Raw genomic sequence first — 16,858 nt, 5'->3', positions numbered from 1 at the left:
ATTAGACAACAGAGTCCAAACTCAGGGATGGAGACTTTCTACTCTTTTATTTTATACTTCTACATTATTTGAGTTTCTAGAGTTAACACACATTTTTGGACAAATAAGTTATTAAATCCTTTTCTATAACAATGTAATCACACACACACGATTTAGTAGTAAACCCAGAGATGGAGAATTTATGAATCTTAGGCCAAAACTCTTCTTGCTTTTAGAAAATAAGAACTACAATTAACAGTGATCTATCTAAAACACTTCCCCTAAGAGCAGTAGAAGTGATCTTTTCGGTTCTCCTTAAATATGATGGGGAAAATGAAGAAATAAATTCAAATTGCTAAAAAGAATCCTAGGTTAGTGAGCTAAAGATAAACTGAGAGATTAGAGGTACTCTAACTTCTGAGCAAGATTGTAACTTCCTTCATCTTTATCGAAATTACATGAAGATCATTATGCAAAGTCACTGCCCTAGCAACATGTAGCCACAGAAAGTAATCACAAAAGACCTCCAAACAGCCAAAAGCAAAGTCACCTTCTTTATCCCCATGTTAACATGCAACACATCTGGATGCTGAAGCAGAGACTTTTTCCCCTCAAAAGAGAGAAAGAGTGGGTTAGCTTTTTACTCTTGATTTTATTTAGTAATTTTTAATTACTTTTGGTTGGGGGGGGGGTGCTGTGCCCACTGCATGTAGAAGTTCCCGGGCCAGGGATCGAAACTGCACCACAGCAGCAATGAGCCACTACAATGACAACTCCAGATCCTTAACTCACTGCACCACAAGGGAACTCCTTCCTCTTGATTTTCAAGAGAAACAATCTTCATGATACAGAAAGTAGTAAGCGAAAGAATTCCATGATCTAACCAAAGGTAATGACTGTCCTTGGTTAGATGACTATAAACATCTTGGGTCTCTAACTCCAGAAATTTCCTAATGCAAATACACACATTATAAAATTTGTATTTTCTGTATTTCATAACATGATTTATTTTCAATGTAATACAGCAAAATATTTTGGGATAGTAACACATATAAGACCTATTAGCAATATTCTAAAATAATGTATATAGCTTTCTACTGTATGGATTTACCCATATTTCTTTTCTTTTTTTTTTTCTTGTCTTTTGTCTTTTGTTGTTGTTGTTGTTGCTATTTCTTGGGCCGCTCCCGTGGCATATGGAGGTTCCCAGGCTAGGGGTCCAATCGGAGCTGTAGCCACCAGCCTACGCCAGAGCCACAGCAACGCGGGATCCGAGCCGCGTCTGCAACCTACACCACAGCTCACGGCAACGCCGGATCGTTAACCCACTGAGCAAGGGCAGGGACCGAACCCGCAACCTCATGGTTCCTAGTCGGATTTGTTAACCACTGTGCCACGACGGGAACTCCTACCCATATTTCTTTAACCAGTTTACTATAGACATTTATGTGGTTTTGGCTTATCTGTGGGTTTTGCTTATTTGCTTGTTTGTTTTTTATACATATGAATACACACGTGAACAATTTTTTTTTTTACTTGTTCAATTATTTCTTTTGGATAAAGTTCTAAGAGAGTATTTTAAAAACTGCTACAGATTGCTATGAAGATTCAACCTATTTTCATCCTCATGAAACATACGACAATGTCTGTTTTCTAACCAACATTAGGAATCTTCCTTTCTTTCTTCCCTACTTCCTTCCTTCCTTTTTGCTTTTTAGGGTCATAGATGCGGCATATGGGAGTTCCCAGGCCACAGGTTGAATCAGAGCTACAGTTGCCGGCCTACACCACAGCCATAGCAATGCCAGATCCAAGCCGTGTCTATGACCTACACCACAGCTCATGGCAACGCTGGATCCTTGACCCACTGAGCGAGGCCAGGGATTGAACCTGAATCCTCACAGAGAGTAGTTGGTTCGTTTCCACTGCGCCACAATGGGAACTCCCTGAATTTTTGTTATATTTATCTAGTAGGCAAAAAAATGCTGTTGGATTTTAAATTGAATTTCATTGATTACTAGTGAGCCTTCTCTCATTTGTGCTTTGTATTTCATCTTTGGTGATGATCTGTTCTTGGACTTGGCTACTTGGGTTTATCTGTTGTTTTGGATATACAAAAACTTCAGATTTTATAAAGACAAATATAATATAATGACTTCTATGCAATGACTTATGTAAGACAAACATAATGATTTAATGACTTTTGGTCTTGATATTAACTTACAGAATGGGCCTTCTCCATTCCAAGATTACAAAACTATTCACCTATAGCGTCTTCTAAGTTCTATACTTGTGCTTTTTATACTTGTAATATAATCTTTATTCCAAACAAATACATGTAATTCATTTGTAATTTCTTTCTCTTTAAGATATGAAATAGGGATCCAAATTCATGTTATAAAAATTAGTGAGCTAACATCACATATTGAATAAAATAGCATTTTCCCATTTGGAGTTCCTGTCATGGCTCAGCAGTAGGGAACCTGACTAGTATCCATGAAGATGTGGGTTCGATCCCTGGCCTTGCTCAGAAGGTTAAGGATCTGGGGTTGCCATGAACTGGGGTATAGGTCATAGATGTGGCTTGGTTCTGGCATTGCTATGGCTGTGGTATAGGCTGGCGGGTACAGCTCCAATTGGACCCCTAGCCTGGGAACTTCCACATGCTGTGGGTGCAGCCCTAAAAAGACCAAGACAAAAACAAAAACAAAAACAAAAACAAAAAACCCAAAAAACAAAAACAAAAACCCACCAAAAACCAAAAACCCACCTTTATCATAAATTCTCATTTATAATATGTCTATTTCTTGAAGCTTTCTTCTGTTCCCTTCACTAAAGCATAGTGTTTTGATTACTACAGTTGATGGTTTTGTATCTGGGGAAGTCATCAAACCCCATTTACTTACTTTAAATTTAGTTCTCTCAAATTTGGATATTTGGCGTCTCGGGCTAGCCCATCTAAGAAATAGCTAATTGAAGAGCAGGAGAAGGGGTGTCCAAAAGGCAGACATACTGACACAGTAAGCAGAAGTGAGAACTGATCATTTTAGAGCAGAAATGGGAAAAATATAGAAAGAGAGCATAACAACTGAGAATGAATAACAGAATGGAGTTCTTCAGTTTATGGTCAAATAGAGCAGAGAACAATAATAAAAAAAACCACATTCACTAATTATACTCTTCCCCTGTCATCACTCACTACCTGACTGTAAAATGGCCTCCTCTATTCCTAAAATCCCACATGGCTGCAGGGCGCCCACAGTTTTTCAAGTACTCATAGATCCTTCATGAAAACTGACTTTGGCCAAGGTGATTCAAGTCTCAGAAGATTACAAAGAATCTATATCATATCATACATACCATAGTCTTTAGCTTTAAAATAAGTTAAAATGAATAACAAAAAGATATGAGATTGGGAGTTCCCGTCGTGGCGCAGTGGTTAACGAATCCTACTAGGAACCATGAGGTTGCGGGTTCGGTCCCTGCCCTTGCTCAGTGGGTTAAGGATCCGGTGTTGCCGTGAGCTGTGGTGTAGGTTGCAGACGCAGCTCGGATCCCGCATTGCTATGGCTGTGGTGTAGGCCAGGGGCTACAGCTCCGATTGGACCCCTAGCCTGGGAACCTCCATATGCCGCGGGAGCGGCCCAAGAAATGGCAAAAAGACAAAAACAAACAAACAAACCAAAAAAAAAACAAAACAAAAAATAAAAGATATGAGATTGGATGGATGAAGAAGGCACGCCCTTGCTGAGGAGGTGATCTTCAAGCCAAGGCATTAGTGACAAGGAGCCAGTAGATGAAAATCTGCGATAGAGAAAATGGCTGTCACGGAAAGGCGCTCATTCAGTGACAACCGTCACATGATTGGGAAGAGAAAGAAGGGCAGTGTCACAGGACACATGAATGAGGATGAGAAGAGCCGTGAGATCAGGCGGGATTTTATTCTACGCTGAACGTGAAATAGCAAAGTTTATACACAGGAGGGACGTGATCTGATTTATGGTTTTAAAATGTCCCTTTGGCAGTTCTGTGGAAAGTGGACGGGAGGGAGGTAGTTAAAGGGAGAAAAGGGTGACCAGGTCCACTCATGCCACTCAGGGGAGAGATGGTGACGATGGCTTAGACTAATGACAGAGGGGCATCGACTGTTTCCAAATGTGTTCTGGAGACTCATCGACCTAACCGCTCCTTGTCACCAACTTCTTCCGCCTCCCTCCCAAGCGGAAGGTACAGGGAGGGCTGTTTTCTTTTTTCATCTTTTTGCCTTTTTCTAGGGCCACACCCATGGCATACGGAAGTTCCCAGACTGGGGGTCTAATCGGCCAGCCTACGCCAGAGCCACAGCAGCGTGGGATCCAAGCTACAACCAGAGGCACATTCTGTGCTCCTTCCCTCCAGGCCAACTCTCCCTGCTTTGAGCTCCCCTCCCCGTTCTACAGCTTCAGCTCCTTAACTCCTCGTTTCTTAAGGATTGTGTCCAGGCTATGACTGCCTTAATCTGAGTTGGCGGTCCCCTTTGGGCTCTGATACGTAGTGTAAACGTCTCAGAGAAACATCATTATACATAAAATTTTTAGACACGTATTTCTGATCTATTAGAATTCCATCAGTGAATTATTTTAAACCAAGGGTTGGCTAACTGAGCTCTCAACTTTTAGATAAGGCAAATATCATTTATATGATAATTGTCAGCTGAATTCTAGGTTTAAGAAAGGATAGAGAACTGTTGTAGAAATCATGCCTGTGAATACAATTATATTCCAAATATATTAAAGAAATTATTTAAGGAAAATACTTAGCATTTTTTTATAAAAAGAAAAATTGCTTTGTAAAGTTCATAGCTCATCATGTACTTATTTTGTAAATTTGGATTTCAGGAGGATTTTTCTGTTATTAAAATATTTATTCTTACTCATATCTGACTCTAAATTCAATTATCCTAATTTTTCGCTCCTTTTAAATTTCTTCTTTCCTTGGTTTTTAGTTGTGTTTGTTTATTTGTTTGTTTTGAAATAGTGGTAGAAAGAAAAAAGGTGATGAAGTTCCCATTGTGGTGCAGCAGAGAGGAATATGACTAGTATCCATGAGGATGGGGGTTCGATCCCTGGCCTCACTCACTGCGTCGGGGATCTGGCATTGCCATGAGCTGTGATGTAGATGCAGCTTAGATCTGTCATTGCTGTGGCTGTGGCATATGCCAGGAGCTGTAGCTCCAATTCGACCCCTAGCCTGGGAACTTAAGTATGCTGAGAGTGTGGCCCTAAAAAAGCAAAAAAAAAAAAAAAGAGAGAGAGAAAGAAAGGTGAGTCAAACCAAATTCAGCAGAATTAATCATCAGAAAACAGCCAATTGTTATTTATTTGTCTATAAATAAGACAAATTTCTTTAGCATTTCTTTAGCATATGTAATGCTAAAGAAATTTAGGAGATTAAAACTGGTGAAGGAAAAGAATAAAGGTACCCCAAAGAAATAGAGAAATAAAAAAGAGTAAAGCAGGATGTTTGAATAAACAGCTAAAGATAAGAACATATCCTTTAGTCAGAGGTACAGATATTTTTTTAAAAATGCATAATTGCCTGAAAAATAATTCATTCTTGTGTTGATATATGCAAATACAGGCATAGCTATATATTGATAACCCAGCTGTTTTCTAAAAATTAAAAACAACATAAAAGTTTAATGTGCTGCAGGCTGTTTCTGATTACTCTTCTTCCTCTTATGGTTATTATTTGTATCGTTTAATGCTTTTTTTATAGAGAGATTATTTTTATGACCACTTACTACACCATATGTATTAACCATTTCCTCTAGAATAAAACTTTTTCAAGAGGAATGGAGATTTTCCCAAGTAGTAGGTGAATGAATACATGACTTGTATGCAGACAGTTTGCCTCTGTGCAGGACTGAGTGAGCATCTATGTCTTCCAAACTGAACCAAATATATAGCAGTGAAGAGAAATAAGCAAAACCATTGCTACTGAACAGGAATAAGCCATGTCTAGTCTGCTTTTAATACTAGAGAGGTACAAATCTATCCTGGTACAATTATTGTGATTTTCCTTGTAAATATATGGAAAATATATATATTTTGTCTTTTTAGGGCTGCACCCATGACACGTGGAAGTTCCCAGGCTAGGGGTCGAATCAGAGCTGCAGCTGCTGGCCTCCACCACAGCCACAGCAATGCAGGATCTGAGCTGCGTCTGTGACCTACACCGCAGCTCACAGCAACACCAGATCCTTAATCCATTGAGCAGGCCAGGGATCGAACCCATGTTCTCATGGATACTAGTTGGGTTTGTTACAGCTGAGCTATGATGAGAACTCCCTAATGTTTTAATATAAGCCCAAGTATATGCACAAACTTACTGCTATCAGAAATGTTAAAGCCTCTTAGAAGAACAACATTCTGAAGGAAAGATGGTAGAGCCTGGGGATGGGGTGGGGAATAAACCAGAAGAAGGCAGCAGTGGAAGCTTTACAACCAGCAAGACTTGACAAGACCTGGGAGGCTGTCCTGGCCAGTGGGGTTATGGGCGTATGGCTGGCCCCTTAGAACAGCGGGAGCTGCCTCCCTGCCTTTCCTTGTATAAATTCACATCATTTTCCAAGTGCAGAAGGAAACATTTTATAAAGACAGAGGCAGTCTGTGCACAAACTCTCTGAAACGTTGTCCTGCTCCTGCTCCTAGGTCATTCTGTGTCCTGTTGCTCAGCCTTTTTTCTTCATAGCACTCATCACTAACTAAAATTAGTTTTTACTGTTTATTTTCTGTGCCCCTCATTAGAGTGTGAGCTTCGTGAGGGAAGGGGCTTTGACTGACATTCTTGCTCATCTCTGTATTTTTAGCACCTTGAACAAAATGAAAATTTGTTGAATAAATGAACAATTAATGAAAAATAAACCCTTCCATTTATCAGCCCTTTTGTCATTTGTCCAAACCAGCCTAGGTCCACCATTTCAACAATAGCCCTTTAATAATTTCATCAACCACGTTTCTACTCTCCATCCTTTTTCAAATGTTCCACCATACTACTGGCCAAATCCCATCTCTCTCTCTACATATAGAATTACACACCCCACCCCACACGCACACCCTGTCTCTATTCAACTTTTTCTACATCATCTCATCCACCACTGAGAACAGAGAAAAAGAACATGGAAAGGAGGTAATAATTTATGTATCATTGAGCACCAATTTAGCACTTGCCACTTGATGTGTCAGGTATTTTCTCAATACTACCTCAGACTTGGTACAGACACCATCATCTTGTTGCCTTTCTACTTCATTCATACATATTTACTTACGCCAGTCCCCAGGCTGCCCTGCTCTCTTAACCATAGGGCAGCGGTGTTCCCTGCTGTCCGGTACTTATCTGTATCTGGAGAGTCTGCTCCTTTTCTTTTCTGCATAGAGCTTTGCAGTCTATTACATGCTTTCTTTCCTGTATGTTTGACATGCTTCTCTCTTCTTGGCTCTTTCCACTTAACACAGAAACATGGTCAATTATCTACTCATTATAAAAAATATCTCCCTTAGAGTGACTGGTAGTGGGTATGGGTTTCTTTCTGTGGTGACCAAATGTTGTAAAATTAGATTGTGGTGATGCTTGTACAACTCTGAGAATATATTAAAACTAGTATATTGTACACTTCAAGTGGGCGGACTGTATCAAATGTCAACTAAGCAAAGTTGACAAACTCCCTTCAGGAGTTCCCGTCGTGGCACAGCAGAAATGCATCGGGCTAGGAACCATGAGGTTGTGGGTTCGATCTGTGGCCTCACTCAGTGGGTTAAAGATGCGGCGTTGCCGTGAGCTGTGGTGTAGGTTGCAGCTCAGATGCCACGTTGCTGTGGCTGTGGTGTAGGCTGGCAGCTGTAGCTCCAATCCGACCCCTAGCCTGGGAACCGCCATGTGCCACCGGTGCGGCTCTGAAAAGACACCCCCCCAAAAAACCCACAAATTCTCCCTTCAAAGATTTCCTTTCCTCCTTGTCTACCTCCCATTCATAGCCCAGTCCTCTACCATATGCGCTTCCTTCTCTAAGGCCTCTTGGGATAATCCAATGGTTACTTTTCAGTTCGTATTTGTTCAGGCTTCTTTGAGACACGTTCTAAAACAGATGTATGGTTATGTCACTGCCTGTCTCATAATGCAGTTAAAGTGACTTTTGATGGCACAGAAGGCCCTTTGTGGCCTGGCTCCTGTCTCTCCCCCATCATCTTGTTCACTGCACACATGTATTCTCCAGCAAGGATCTCTTTCACCCCCATGCAGGAGGCTTACACGCTTTCTTCTGTGTATATATCCTTTGCTCACAACTCTACCCAATGTTCTTACTCAGCCTTCATTCTACAGCTCCAGCCTCTCATTTTCCTGAAAAATGCCTGGTTTCTGGCAGTCTGCTTCTAACGCTCATCCTCTGTGCTTGTGCACAAGGGCCGTGTACACGGATCTCTATGCTGAATTTATCACAATGTTAAAACTGTTTACTTGTCCCTATTTCCCCACTGGAGAATGACCGCTGGCCGAGGAGGGCAGGGACTTTGGCTTTCAAGCTCATTACATTATTTAGGTTGGGGAAAAGGCTGTTGAAAAAATAAATTAATTCATGACCTTTTCTTGTTTTCTCTTCTCCTTGCCTCATTTTACAATGAACTCTGCATGTGTCCTCTAGGAAACAGTCCCTAATAACTTCTCTAGTGTTAACACTTTATGATGTTTTCTATGATGCAATCGGTAATTCGCCTTTTTTTTTTTTTTTTTTTTAATGGCCTCACTTGCAGCATATGGAAGTTTCTGGGCCAGGGATCAAATCAGAGCTGCAGCTCCAGGCCTACACCACAGCCACAGCAACGCCGGATCTGAGCTGCATCTGCAACCTACACTGCAGCTCATGGCAATATCAGATCCTTTAATGCACTGAGTGGGGCCAGAGATCAAACCAGCAGCCTCAGGGATACCAGTTGAGGTCTTAACCCACTGAGCGACAAAGGGAACTCCTCGAATTCTTTTTTATAGTTGTGTTTTCTAACCCGAGGGTTTAACAGTGCACAACATAATGGAAAGGCCGACATTTCTGAGTACTTATGAATGGGACAGGCATCATGCCAAGGCTTTTTGTGCATTGTATCTCAACTAATCCTCCTTGAGTGGGCATTATCATACCAATGCCAAGAACATCAAGTACCACCAGTCATAAAACAAAATAGGCCCTGTTTTTTGAGTGAATGCTGAATCTTACATACATGTTTATCTACTATAAGATACAAAAATAAACTAGGGTGTGATGAGTGGAAAACTCTCCATTTAAAGTTTAATTTGATAATAATTAATTACTTGGAATTGTGAGGAAGAAAAGGAAGTCAAAGGAACTTAAAGCAAAAGTTTGAAATAGTCTTGAGCAAATGCTGATCATAAAAAAAAATACTGAAAACTTATTTGGTATGATGGTACCCCAGAAAGTTAAACACAGACTACCATATAATCCAGCAATTCTGCTTCTAAGTGTATCTATATCTATATACATAAGATAGATATCTATATCTCAAAGAATTGAAAGCAGGGACTTAAGTATATATACTCATGTGCACAGCAGCATTATTCACAAAGCTAAAAGGTAGAAACAACCCAAAATGACAGATGAATGGGTAAACAAAATGTGGTTCACATACACCACGGAATATTGATCAGCCTTAGAAAAAGATGGAAATTCCGATGCATGCTATAACATGGAGAAACCTTAGTAAAATAAGCCAGATACAAAAGGACAAATATTGTATAATTCCATTTATCTGAGCTATCTAGAATAGTTAAATTCCCAGAGATGGAAAGCATAATGCTGGTTGTCAAGGCCTGAGGTTGGGGGGGAATGAGGAGTTACTGATTTGTTTTGTTTTTGTCTTTTTAGGACTGTAGCACATGAAAGTTCCCAGGCTAGGGGTTGAATCAGAGCCGCAGCTGTGGGTCTATACCACAGCCACAGCAACGGCAGATCCCAACCGAGTCTGTGACCTACACCACAGTTCATGGCAGTGCCAGATCCTTGACCCACTGAGCGGGGCCAGGGATTGAAGCTGCATCCTTATGGATGCTAGTTAGGTTTGTTAGGCACGACAGGAACTCTAGGAGTTACTGTTAAACGCATACAGAGTTTCAGTTTGGAAATATGAAAATTCTGGAGATAGGTAGTAGTGCTGGCTGCATAACAATGTGGATGTACTTAATGCCACTGAATTATACACTCGTAAATTGTTAAAATGGTAAAATTTTATACCTATTTACCACAATAAAAAACATTATCTGAAGTCATATCATGTTAGTTGACATGAAAGAAAAAGTACCATTTGGCTTACATGTATGTCGACTCCCTGCCTAATGTCTAAATGGACTATGCCCAATTTCAAATACTCTACCAAATTAATTTTACAAATATTTATCATCCTACTGTCTGACCACATGTCCTGAATCTGGAGTTTGAAAATCTGGTAACCAAAGATATGCAACAGTCTTCTACATTTTCCCTGTCTAATACAGTATCCGCAGGCCACATGTGACTACTTAAGTTAAATGAAATTAAACATTCAGTTCCTTAGTCACACTGGCCGTATTTCAACTCCACAACAGCCATCTGTAACTAGTGGCTGCTGTATTGGGCAGGGACACAACGAACACTTCCATTACTATAGAAAGTTCTTTTAGATTATACCGTAAATACCATTATGGGAAACTCCCATAGTAAATCATAGTAAATCATTGATGAAGCAGAGTGGGTCAATCCAGAATAAAAACAAAGAGTCAATTAGCCTGAGTGATGAGGAAACAACCAGCTGATTGAATGTTTCATTTTTTTAACTAGAAGCATGACACAGATACAGAGGGCTATCCTTTATTATGCATATGTTGCACAAACTTTAATGACAGGAAAGGAATAGCTACATTGTCTTGGACACACTGACAGAGAAGCCTTAAAAAAAATAAACAGGATCTCACAATGGGAGAAATGGTACATTTTCATAGCAACTCTATTGAATAATTACAGATTTCAAAATTAAAACCGCACAGATTTTACAGCAACATAATATATGTTGATATGTTAAGTAAAACAGCATATGACAAAACCAAATCTATACTGATATCATATGAGAGCTAAGCAGAGATATGGATAATTACTACAAGGGAATGTGAAAAAAATAGAAGCAGGTAGTATATTTGAAGACTGATTATGGATATTTAATAGACAAAGTGCTATTAAAAGTGTTCAAATACTATTAAAACAATAAAAAAGAAAGTAAATAGACCCCTATGCAATTCTATTCTAACAATGAAATTATGCACTGTTTCTGTAGCATCATTTGCATGTTTGCTCTAACCTCAATTTCATATACAGAATCCTACGTGTATTTTGTGTCAAATAGTCAGTTGTTAATAAAATAAAATGCCCCCTGGAAGGAATATCTTCAAAGAACTGAAAAATTTTAAGTCTTTTCGAATTCATCTGACCCAGCTCTAAAATAAACCGCAAAATAGCAATTCAAAACCTGTGCAATTTTGATAAATGTGCATTGAGGGCATAGCGCTTTTGTTTATGAACTAACTTGCTTTGTCTAGCAGGTAAACCAGGTGATAATATACGGTGGCAAATATATTTAAATATGTGCCTTCATATACTGTCAACGTGATCAGTTCATAAACAGAACTATAAGGAAATATATCAAGTGCTGGTGAAAAGATAAACCTTACTTGCTACAAATAATATGCCCTTTATAGTGATATACAACTTTCCCTATGAATCAAAATTTCATGGTTTCCTAAACACGGTTCTCTTCTCAAATTGTACAGACATTTAAGGTGGTATCTGTTCAGTTCTATGATCTTTGTGTATGATATATGTTAGCTGGAAGATACATAATTAAATTAAAATACTTCTTTAAAAAAAGCAAGGTTTATATAGCAACTTAGTGGTGAATACTGCATTTGTTAAAACTGTGTTTGAAGTGTTTTACTTAAGAAAATCAAAGCTAAAATAAGTTTCAGTAACATCCCACACCAAGCCTGATGATGCAGGAAAGTTCTAAACTTTCATTCTCACTACTAGCTTCTGTGCGGTTATAGAGCTTCTATGCAGTTTTACATGTACTTGTGTATTATATGCAAATATGTGTTTTTATCATTTAAATAGATTTATGCTTAATGATATTATTTCTTTAATGAATTATTATTTTCCTGGTTCTTTAAATTATTGAGTAGTCTTCAAAGTTATAAAAATTATGCATATGATCATTGATTCCTTTCATGGGCTTGAACTGAAAAGTCAAACATTTTGTTGGAGAGTTCTGGGTTCAGATCACTAACTTAAGGGTACCCTGCTTACATCACTTCACCATCTGGTTGCAGTTTCATCAGCAGCAAAAGGAAAGCATGGAGAAAATGATACCTAATAGCTTCTGGTCTAAAGATACCTGTTGGACCCAGTTAGATCACGTACCTCTCTCAATATCGGATCAGATATTGAATTGAGATTGACAGCTCCTTCATAGGTCAGATAATAGAACACATTGAGGGCTCGAACAGCCTCTGGTCCTTGCTGTTTATAGCCAAAAATGAGATCAATCCATTGGTGAAGCTGGCAGGAAACAAATTCACTCTCCAGAGCCTGAAAAAGAGGCATATGCATCATATTCTTACACTGCATTCTATCTTTAAAATAAAGAAGTTAGAACAAGCAATAAAGTTTAACTAAACATTTAAGGTCAACAGACTTATTCTGATATCCCGTTTTTCACCAGACTTTGCTCTTTTTATAATTAGAGACTTCCCAGCATTTGCTACACTGTATTACAATAGATGTCTTGTATTTCAGTGTTAGTCTACTGTGCTGCAAGCACTATGAGCACCAGGTTGGGTCCATTTTGGTCACATTTGTACCTCAGGGCCTGACAGGTATTCAATTTATGTTTCAAAGAAAGAGGGTCATACAATATAAAGGCCATCTTGGGATAGCAAATGTGAAAATATTAAATATTTACTATTCACTTGAAATATCTATAATTTTTCTAGAATTAAAACATTGTGTGGTCTACTGCAAGAACTATAACCAAGTTATTTAGTTATGTCAATGGAGAATTTACCCCAACGGATTAGATCTTGGGAGGGAATACTTATAATCACTGAATTATTTTTCTATGTATTAACATCAAATCAGACCAAATATTTGAAGCTATTCAAATAACAGCGTCTAATAAATAATGAATGATTATCATCAAGTGTTCAGTGGAAATGCTGGGCTCAAGATCTACTTCTAGTTCATTATTACATTCCCAGCTACAAGCACTGTACCTAAAACACAACAGGTACCAATAAATATTTGTTGACCTTAATAAAGTCAAAAATGCTAAAGAGGTTTTTCTTTAAGATTTTTTATTTTTTTACTATAGTTGATTTATAATGTTCTGTCAATTTCCGCTGGACAGCAAGGACCAGAGGTTTTTCTTTAAGATTTTTTATTTTTTTACTATAGTTGATTTATAATGTTCTGTCAATTTCCGCTGGACAGCAAAGTGACACCAAAGTGCTCACTAGCATTCTTTTTCTCACATTATCCTCCATCATGTTCCATCACAAGTGACTAGACATAGTTCCCTGTGCTATACAGCAGGACCTCATTGCTTATCTACTCCAAAGCAATAGTTTGTATCTACTCACCCCAAATTCCCAGTCCAGCCCACTCCCCTCCCCCTCCTTGGCAAACACATGTCTGTTCTCCATGTCCATGAGTTTGTTTCTTTTCTATAGATGGGTTCATTTGTGCCATATATTAGATTCCAGATAGAAGTGATATCATATGGTATTTGTCTTTCTCTTTCTGATTTACTTCACTTAGTTTGAGAATCTCTAGTTCCATCCATAAAAATGCTAAAGAGTTTTAACAACTAGAGATTTGTTTTTTTCAGAGAAGTATTCATATTATTTCATGCTAAAAATTATTCCAACATAAAAGCTTAGTACTGTGGGCAAACAATAAGGAATGATATTCAAATCACAGAGCTCTCAAACTCTGAAGCTTTCTTTGAGGTATATCAAGTTATATCACAAAATGTATCTCATCGGGATTCTTGTTTTTAGACTCATAAATGTATGACTGTGATGTATTTTGTGTGTGGTTTACTGCTATGTTATTAACATTATAAAAAAGGAGTCTGTTGGTTTTAAAACAAAATTGACTAACTTCTATAGCAAGCAGCCAGTAAGATATAACTCATCTTGTGACAAAAGATGTGCCTGTTAGTTCACAGGTATACACGTGGGTAAATACGTGCTTTATTAAACTAAGTGCCTACAAATAACAAAATTGTTTATGGCTAAATTCAAACAATATATTCCCTTTAATTAGCGATATTTAACATGGCTTCATGATATGTCATATACCATAAAGTGTAAAAAAATTCTGTAAATAAAACTCTATGCAATTCTCATATTCCAAAGTACACTTGAAATGAAATATGCCTGAAAAATATTTAGCTAGTTTCAACTGCGGAAGTTACTGTTTAAAACATCTCTTATGAAACTCATTATATTTATAAATTTAGTAAACAATCTAAGAGAACATAAAACTGCTTTATATTTTATTTGAAATAAGAAGAGAAGGGATTGTAATAACTTTAGGTAAATGTCTATTTTAAGCACATGGATTTAAAATTAATCCCCAAATCCAGGAACTATTAATGTAAGTTGCACACAAAAAATGATACGTTTGTTTCATTAACTTAGGCCTTGGATAGTGATGGAGGTGGGGGGGGGACATGTTTAAAGTGACACATAAAAACAGCAATTGTCTTAATTTGTGTGCAGTGCACTCTACACAAAAGCCCTAAATATGTTCAAATTAGAGCAAGCTGCTTGATTGTCACTGCAGTCTCATGTCACATTAATGCATGACAAACATTAAACCATACACTTAAATGGCAATTTATATCATTTAAATGTTTACTGCCAGACTAGCTCATCACTCATTTAAATGTGACTTTCTGACAGCTAATTTCAGTTAATTTTCTCCGATTCACTTAATTAGAACTTTCAATCAGGGACGGACCTATACATATCTTTGAGCTTACATCCTTTTCGATTGTTCAAAATCTGAGTTAATAAACTGCTGAAAAGCTCTCCTACAATAGATTCACGTGTAATATCTGAGTCTACAAAAAAGGTGTGACTACATGAAGCAAGCTCACAGTATGTACTCTAAGAAAGAACCTACACTTATTTATGTAAATAATACTCTCGACAGTAGTTTAAATAAAAAAAAACGTTTAGTTCATATACACACACTATTGAAACGATAAAAGGAAACCCTGCATCTAAGCTAATTAAAAATTAATGATTTCAAAATTGTTTAATAAGATAAAACAGTCAGGAGTCTCCTGAGTGTCCATGGTGTTGTGATTTGAGACTATAAAATTCTAGAAGGCTCAGCAAATAACGAAGTGCAAACGAATTTTCTCAATATTAAGGCTCTAAAAACTAGGGCAATTTTATTTTATGTGTCATCAAACAAAGAATTGTGAGTCTCCCTAATGTTGATTACTTCTTTATGCACATTCAAAATGGTGAAGTAGGTTAGACTTAGATGCTTAAACCCATTACATCTTGATACCACATCAGAACGTTAAGCAAAAATTCTGAAATGAAGACACTCTGCGATTACACTATGCTACATACACACACTCTACACTACACACACACACACACACACACACACACACACACACACACACACACAAATGGCCATAGTTGCCTGGTTCAAGCCTCCCCTTACCCTGTTATACTAGTCAATCTTTAAGGAGTTGGCCAGGAATTCACTGAATTACTGGCAAAATCTCTTCCGGAATTTGAAAAACATATCACTTTCATGAATAAACTTTAAATTCATTTAAAAAAAACTAAACTAAAAATCTCAGCGGTCTTCAATAATTTCTTGTAATATCTCAGAGTTTTAAAAAGGGATCCACAAGAACCACTGCTATGGATGTACAGGAATTCCAAAAGTTTAAAAATCACTTCAGTACAAAGTCAGTTCGGGACTTTAACACCCTTTAGATGCCAGTGAATGACAACTGCCTAACCCAAAGTATACAATAATAAACAAAGGCACTGATTTAAAGACTTGAAGGAAGCAGTATAAGGACAAGTGGGAGGAAATTATTGAGGGTAAAAAAAAAAAATACAAATAATTCAGAATGGAATACCCTGGGAATACATTTTATAACTTCTGTTTTTGAGGTTCAAAAAACATCAATTAAAATTTCTTTAATTCCCCTTTCACAGGTAAAGATTTTTAAAAATACTCTTTGGATAAAGACTTACTTATACGCACATTTTTAGCCACACACACACAAAAATAAAAACATGCCAGTGGAATGCTAGGCATCTGAGGTTTTTCAAAGCCTTTAGACAGACAGTCCTCATTAAGACGGGAGTTAAATACGGTTTGCAGCTAGGGGATAGTAACGTTCTTCCCAGGCTGCTCTCAAACCTAACCAATCAATTGTTAGTACTCCCCTAGCAGGCTCAATACATCATTTATATCCAATGTGTGCTCTGAGTAAAATTTGTAAAAAAGAAAATCCACTAAAATGTCCAACACAATACAATAATATTCAACTCATCTGAGTTATTATAAAATAAATCAGTGACTAATGTTCAATTGTTAAGGTTCAAATAAGACTATGAAAAGACTATCATATGAAGCCTCACACAAATTGTCAATCCAGTCCAGGGGGACTCATATTAGTCTTGACAAACTGTCTTGGGGCTGATATCTGTTTTTTTAATGAGATCTATTAAGCAGAGACTAAAACACTGGAGATATGCTAAAAAG

General features: G+C 37.8%; 1 protein-coding gene and 1 long non-coding RNA gene across 5 annotated transcripts in view; both read right to left on the bottom strand.

The window, feature by feature from the left end:
- The window catches only part of LRBA (LPS responsive beige-like anchor protein), a 712,651-nt gene that overhangs the window by 74,169 nt on the left and 621,624 nt on the right, over positions 1-16,858 (bottom strand). For all 4 annotated transcript variants that reach the window (XM_021100637.2, XM_021100639.2, XM_021100636.2 and 1 more), the window contains exon 48: positions 12,470-12,637. In XM_021100637.2, the coding sequence (XP_020956296.1) occupies positions 12,470-12,637 (168 nt within the window). The remainder of the gene's footprint in view (positions 1-12,469; positions 12,638-16,858) is intronic.
- LOC146400921 (uncharacterized) lies at positions 1,684-9,158 on the bottom strand. Its single transcript, XR_014812823.1, has 2 exons — positions 6,306-9,158; positions 1,684-2,635 (listed from the first exon to the last, which is right to left on the bottom strand). It is a non-coding gene; the product is annotated as an uncharacterized LOC146400921 (long non-coding RNA).

Source organism: Sus scrofa, chromosome 8 (genome assembly GCF_054392235.1).
Source record: "Sus scrofa isolate SSC_HxYL_T2T_F1_AM1 chromosome 8, Sscrofa_HxYL_maternal_Yorkshire_Landrace_v2.0, whole genome shotgun sequence".
NCBI classification, from domain to species: domain Eukaryota; kingdom Metazoa; phylum Chordata; class Mammalia; order Artiodactyla; family Suidae; genus Sus; species Sus scrofa.
This window is presented reverse-complemented; position numbering and strand designations above follow the sequence as displayed.